The sequence below is a fragment of the Gadus morhua genome, chromosome 1 (genome assembly GCF_902167405.1).
Source record: "Gadus morhua chromosome 1, gadMor3.0, whole genome shotgun sequence".
In the NCBI taxonomy this organism is placed as follows: domain Eukaryota; kingdom Metazoa; phylum Chordata; class Actinopteri; order Gadiformes; family Gadidae; genus Gadus; species Gadus morhua.
The window spans coordinates 25,098,210-25,104,921 of record NC_044048.1 but is presented as its reverse complement, the minus strand read 5'-3'; the positions used below and the strand labels follow the sequence as shown (position 1 = coordinate 25,104,921).

Sequence of the window (6,712 nt, the reverse complement as noted above, 5' to 3'; positions counted from 1 at the left end):
TCTTCCTCCTCCTCCTCTTCCACCTCCTCCTCCTCCACCTCCTCTTCCACCTCCTCCCCCTTCCTCTCTTCTTCCCCCCCTCTTCCTCCTCCACCACCTCCCCCCCCTCTTCCTCCTCCACCTTCTCGTCCACCTCCTCCCCCCCTTCCTCTCTTCTTCCCCCCCTCTTCCTCCTCCACCACCTCCTCTTCCTCTTCCTCCTCCTCCTCTTCCTCCCCCTCCTCCCCCCTCAGGAGTACCAGGGCTCCTCGGTGGTGGGTCAGTTCGTGACGCGGTTCCTCCTGCGGGAGACCTCCACCCAGCTGCAGTCGCTGCAGTCCTCCCTGGACTGCGCGGTGGGGGCGGTGGACGAGGAGAGCTGCCCCGTGCGGACCTCCCCCGCCAAGCCCCAGGCGCTGCCCCTGCAGCGCGCCTTGAAGAGGCCGGGCCGCCGCCTGCAGAAGAACATGTGCCTGTCCCCCACGGACCCCTACTCCGGCATGCTCACTACAGGTACGACAGCTGTATACTGGTTTCACTTGTGTAATCCTGCAAGCAATCTTTGTAAAAAAAATCTTTTTTTATTGTAATCCTTCCAAATGTATCTGTTCTAATGTAATCTAGTATCAAGTAATCTAAATAAGTAACTTGAAAAAGTAATCCAAAAATGCAGTTATCGGATTCAGGTCCAGATTTTACTGTTAATGGCTGATTTTTGTTTAAACGGTATGGATAGTGAGGTAAGGAGCCCCCTAGCGGTAATTGGTTTGTGGATAATACATGCCTTCTTGCAGATATATATTCTAAAACCAAAACCTTTCAAAACTCTGGGATTTTACACAACTTATTCCGTCTGATTTCCATCGCTCCACTTCAGCATCCCCCTGTGGATTAGTCCTCCTGCCGCCTTCAAGGCTGCTGAAGCTCGACCAGACACTAACTTCAGGGGCATGTGTTTCAGGGGTCAGCGTGGAGCCTGACAACCACTGGAGCTCCCAGATCAACCAGCTGGAGGACCTCATAGACAAACTGGAGTGTGAGGTTAGTGTGAACTAAAAGTAGGACTGTTAACTAGTCTGATGGTAATGCAGAGGTATTCATGTGCAAATTCCAGCCCTACGTGTCTACAATGCTGCAGATTCTACAATATCAAAACCCCCCCAAAAATGAATTGGATTGAAAATGTTTATATTAAAAGTAAAGAAAAAGAAAGAATAAGCAATTAGAACCAATATAATAAAATGATGAAACAGGTGGACAGTTACAATAATTTAATATAAAAAAAAATGAAAAACAAATGAACAGAACACTTTCAAACACTTTCTTAACCCATTCGAAAAGGGGTGAGAAGAAAAAAAAACATAGCTAAAAAATTTGTTCAAGTTTCATAACCTTACACAAAGTCATACCTTTCCCAGTGGTTTTTGTTTAGTTTTTCAGCCTGGATTGGATTTCACTTTAATCTAGCTGTGATTCCACCCAGCAAACCCATTTCAACCTCAGACTCAGTCCTCAGTTCCACCTCAGTTCTGTGCAGCGGTGGAGTGCGTTGAAACCCCCCCCCTATGAGTTTGTCAGCAGAATAAATGCTTTGTGACGGCTCGTAGCCTGGAGGCTGATGTGCTGTCAACCTGCGGCTTGCTGTGTATGTCTGTGGCTGACTGAGACATGTCTTCCTCCGTCTACAGAGTCCCCATCTGGAGCCTCTCAAAGAGGACACATTAGCCGGCACCTACAAATCGGTAAGCAACCTTACCAGCTGATTAAATTCCACTCAATAAAACAACGATCCCAATGCTGTTGTTTTTATTTTAAAGGTCAGACTTAGAATTGAACTTCGCAAAAATGTATTGTTTTTTTTCTATTCAAATGTCAAATAAAAAAACGGTGTAGACGTTCAGGACCTTCATGTGTCATCTTCGTCTCCCTGCCAGAACATTCTCCTGGTCCAGAGGCAGATGTCTGTGAAGGAGAGGGACGTGGAGGAGTTCCAGCAGACCCTGAAGATCTACACGGACGCCACCAGCGCCCAGCCTGACAACCTGCAGTATGTTCTCCTCTTCCTCTCCGCTCCACCCCCAAGCTGAGTGTTTACTCAAGGCCTCAGCTACCAGACACTCTTAATCCCATCCTTCTTCACAGGCATAGACCAGTTTGTCTGCCAGTCCTTCTTCTGCCAGCTGCTAGTCTCTCTCTCTATCTCTTTGTGTGTGTGTGTGTGTCTCATCACATATTGAGAAAAGTAAAAACAAGTTTTTTTCTCTCTCTCTCTCTCTCTCTCTCTCTCTCTCTCTCTCTCTCTCTCTCTCTCTCTCTCTCTCTCTCTCTCTCTCTCTCTCTCTCTCTCTCTCTCTCTCTCTCTCTCTCTCTCTCTCTCTCTCTCTCTCTCTCTCTCTCTCTCTCTCTCTCTCTCTCTCTCTCTCTCTCTCTCTCTCTCTCTCTCTCTCTCTCTCTCTCTCTCTCTCTCTCTCTCTCTCTCTCTCTCTCTCTCTCTCTCTCTCTCTCTCTCTCTCTCTCTCTCTCTCTCTCAGCATGTCGGTCCAGAATCTACCAGACAGATCCTGCTTCATCATGTATGAATTTTGGCAAGACCGTCTCTCTTGGATGAGGTATTCAGTGACTTATTTATGATACAATTAATCACACTCCATTTGTAATCTCTCAAAGGGATACAAGATGCCACCACAAACACGCCTCTTAGGAGACTATCAGGCACACTCTGTAAAACATGTTATTGTTGTAATGTTCTCCTGTACTGACACCTGCACACACCAGTTATGAGGCATATCATCAGGTAATGACTTAGCCCGTTTCCTCTCCATCTTCTGACCTGTGTTTCACCTCGATTCATCTATGGGCCTCATTCATCTGCAGCAGCCATCTTGGTTGTTAAAGCCAGATTTTTGCGGAATTCCACATTCGGTTCCCCCCAACCGTACCTAGCGTTTAGAACCAAGATGGCGGCTGGAGGTAGATAGGGTCCATTGCTTTGCTTTGGCTCAGCATTAATTGCTCATTAAGCATTAATGGCCGCCTTCCTTCCTCCACTCAGCTACCTGCAGTCGTCCATCAGTAAGACCTTCCAGCGCTGTATCATCGACTCCCTGGAGCAGCCCGAGATGGTGTCCACCATGCTTCTCCCAGGTAGATAACATATCTTGGTTGGAACCTAATGAAAAAAGGGGCTTTGCAGAGAGGGGAAAAAATGATCAAATGACTTGACCTTTTTATTCCTTGTTAGGGTGATTCAGTCGTTCTATTTCCATAAATGTCAGCCGGAGGATTACGTTTCTGTTATAGGCCAGTTCAAGAGGTCAATCAGAAAGTTAACTGCTAAATAGTATTTCCCCGCTCCCTGCAATCACAGTTGCTTTGGCTTAAGAAGCCTCAGTCTTATCTTCCTCTGCTCTTCTTCAGCTTCTTGGTGGATTATGAACAACAACTAACGGGGGGCGGCCATCTTGCTACTTATGACAACAAGAGGACGAAGATGCGATGGTGTTCTGATTTACTGTATCAATTACTCTCGTTTTTATTTATTTATAGTTTTCAATAAGACATGAACATAGCTATTTCTAACACACAGCGTGGTGGCTAGGGTGTTTGTCATAACCCCCCAAGCCCTCAGTGTACCCGTAGGCCTGCTAGAGCAAGGCACTATGATCGTTTTAGATAAGAGTGTTTGATCAAATATTAACATGACGCTATGTTCCAAAAAGTAAAAAAAGGGACATCTTTGGATGGATTTGTGAGAAACAAAATTAGGAGGAGAAAAAAAATGCAATAAGAGTTGTGTTTTGTTGAGTCTCTGTGCCACCGATAGGTCCAGCTCTGGCACATGTTTCTCGCTTGTGATTCATGACTTGATGTGTACAAAAATGATGTGTGCAAGACAAAAATAGATGTGCATGTTTTCTTACCATTTCCCAATGCTTGTTTATTTATGTTTCAAAACCTACATCATAATAAACATTAGGCAAAGCCATCCGATTCCAGTGAAATGAAAATACACTGTACCGATGAGATGTACTTTATCAATCCCAGAAGGAGGGAAATTGATGGTACAAATCAAAGCAGATATCGAAGCCGGCACGTGGATGTCCCCCGTTCTTCCTGTGGTGTTGTGCAAACGTTGTCGGTAGTTTTAAGCCATGCTTCCAGGCGTCCGGGTCTAACATAGAGTGTAGTTAAGGGAGTGGCCGAGGCCCGTTACCTAACCTATTCAACTATCTGTGTGTCACTACTGCACTTTAATGTTGCAACCGAGAACCTGCTAGCTGTAGTCCAGACTGAGTACTTCCTGTCGGCTCGTTTTTTGATGATGTAGGAAAGGATTTTAGGTTCATGTTCTGTACATTATACCAGTTTTAAAATGTTTAAGCCATGTTACCTTGAAAGTGAAGATTTGATTAAAAACTCAGATTTGCCAGAGAATAGAAAAGTAAATGCAAGATTTATTTATTGTACTTATATTCTTTTCTGTACAGAGATATTTAATAAAAAGTGATTAAGTCTATTAGGGACGTGTACATTTTTATTATTAAAGTTGTTTCAGAGCGTTAGTAAGTCTGTGAAGTTATATTGAGCTTTGTGGAATTGTGACGAGGATTAAGCATCCAACCCCTCTCTTCAAAGGGGGTATTCATTTATTTTATTTTACACTCAATATTACAATTGTGATGTGATTGCAGTTTTATTTTTCTGCATGAAATAAAGTTCATGACACAACAGTCCTGTGTCTGTCATCTATAAAAAAAAAAACAACGAGAAATATATATGCATATATAAACAACGTATATATACAGGCAGAGATATACACACTGTACATACGTACGTCTGGAAAAGCGCCCCTGGCGGCCCAGGGTAGAGGTGATAGATGGGGTATGCTGCCCATTTCCCCTAGATGGCGCCATTGAGCGCATTGGAGCTTGTACCAATCAGCGGGATGCGAAGAACCTGAGCAGCAGTGGAGAAGAAAAGCCGGCTTCAAGACACCTCGAGGCGGAGAGACGGAGGAAGTGCACTTCCAATAAAGAGGGGATTGATGTTATTATTTTTCACATTTTTTTCTGTAATTCAAAAATGTAACATTTAAATGTAACTGATCCTGTTCTATCTTTATAGGGGTAAAGACATAAGGGGTAACACTGTGGTTTTTTATTGGTCGTCATGAAAAAAACCACAAGGGGTAACACTGTTGTTTTTTATTGGTCGTCATGAAAAAAAACATAAGGGGTAACACCATAGGCGTAGCGGCCATATACATTGGGGGGTACAAGTCCCCCCCAATGTTCAGATATGCCCAAAATGTCCCCCCCAATAAATCGCTGGGAATAGGGATATAGCAATTCAATATTTCTATGGGTAGAACACTTAGGTTTTCCCTGAAATACACTCCGTTCCCTGAACGCATCTCTGGACAGGACAGTGCGCGCCGCGCACTCTAAATAACTCAATCCGATTCCATCCACAGCTCTTACAGCCAATGAGAATATGGCTGTTCGGGCTAGCTAGCCAATGGGATAGATCCATGATTTGATTCGTCCCCGCACGTGCGGCTCGGTGACGGTGACTTGTCACTAGATTGCATTGGTCATCAACCGTCTTTTTTACATGACCACGGAATCAAAAACATCAACAACAGCAAATGAGTGGCATGTTACGATCGAAAACACAGGTAAGTTATGAAGCTTTTGATAGTGTCTCTCAAATTTCGTGGGTTGTTGTCGCTTCTCTAGCGAGCAGCATCATTAGCTATGTGTTACCTATGTAATAAGCCAGCTAGATGACGTTGGCCCCGGCCCCATTCCGTATTCCAACGCCTCATTATGCCGACGTCTCAATGTTCCGAAATGTTCCCCATTAGATCTAAATGCATGGGCCGTTTGGTTTTAAATGTGCTGGGGACAGAGATGCATTCGGAAGTGCATTTTCAGAAGTGCTGGGTACAATGAGGATGTGGATCTTCCCTGTGGCATGTTCACTTTGGTGTGTTCAGAATAAAGAGAGTGAAGCACAGAGAGAGCAAGAACGTTTGGAGGATGAAAGCAGTGTGTGTCAATCTGGTAGTGACATAGAGGTGAGTAGCCTAAGAGAGGAGTTCTGGAAACTAGTAGAGCCTTGGCTTTTCCTATGTTCAATGCAATTTGTAAGTTACTTTGGTTAAAAGCGTCTGCAAAATGATTGTCAAAGAGTAAATATTAATGGTTTAAATCGAATTGTGACATTAGAGCAGAATCCTGTTGGCAGTGGCACTGATGTCTATAGTGTGTTTCAGTAGTCTGCTGGTAAATAGTTTGCTGATATCTGTGATATTATTCCTTCCATGTTTCCTCTGTTGTGTTCAGAGTAGAGCTAGTGAGCCAGCGGGAGAGACAGAAAGTTTGGAGGATGAAAGCACAGGGAGAGTTTGTCAATCTAGTGGTGGCATAAAGGTGAGGCGCCTAAGAGAGGAGTAAATATGAAAGGTTAAGACCGAATCATGACATTCAAGCAGAATCCTGTTAACACACATGTATATAGTGTAGGGTTGTCAAAAAAATGTATAGTCAGATACTAATCGATTAAAATTAAAAAAGATAATAACGGATTAGATACTTATGTGCAACAGTATCGATACTAAAACCGCTGTCTTCATCATCTTCATCTCTTTTTTTTTCTCGCCTCCTTCAGTTGACACACAACTTTACACGGCAGTGTTGCAGTTGCTAATATAGCAATATAATAATGATTA

The 6,712-nt window shown here is 43.8% G+C and overlaps 1 protein-coding gene across 1 annotated transcript in view; it reads left to right on the top strand.

The window, feature by feature from the left end:
* LOC115541056 (N-terminal EF-hand calcium-binding protein 1) overlaps positions 1-4,709 on the top strand; it is a 21,821-nt gene extending 17,112 nt beyond the window's left edge. The window contains exons 6-12 of the mRNA XM_030352798.1: positions 234-492; positions 941-1,020; positions 1,668-1,721; positions 1,914-2,026; positions 2,511-2,588; positions 3,032-3,123; positions 3,397-4,709. Coding sequence (XP_030208658.1) covers positions 234-492; positions 941-1,020; positions 1,668-1,721; positions 1,914-2,026; positions 2,511-2,588; positions 3,032-3,123; positions 3,397-3,425 — 705 coding nt within the window. The 3' untranslated portion in view covers positions 3,426-4,709. The remainder of the gene's footprint in view (positions 1-233; positions 493-940; positions 1,021-1,667; positions 1,722-1,913; positions 2,027-2,510; positions 2,589-3,031; positions 3,124-3,396) is intronic.
* Positions 4,710-6,712: the final 2,003 nt, after the last annotated feature.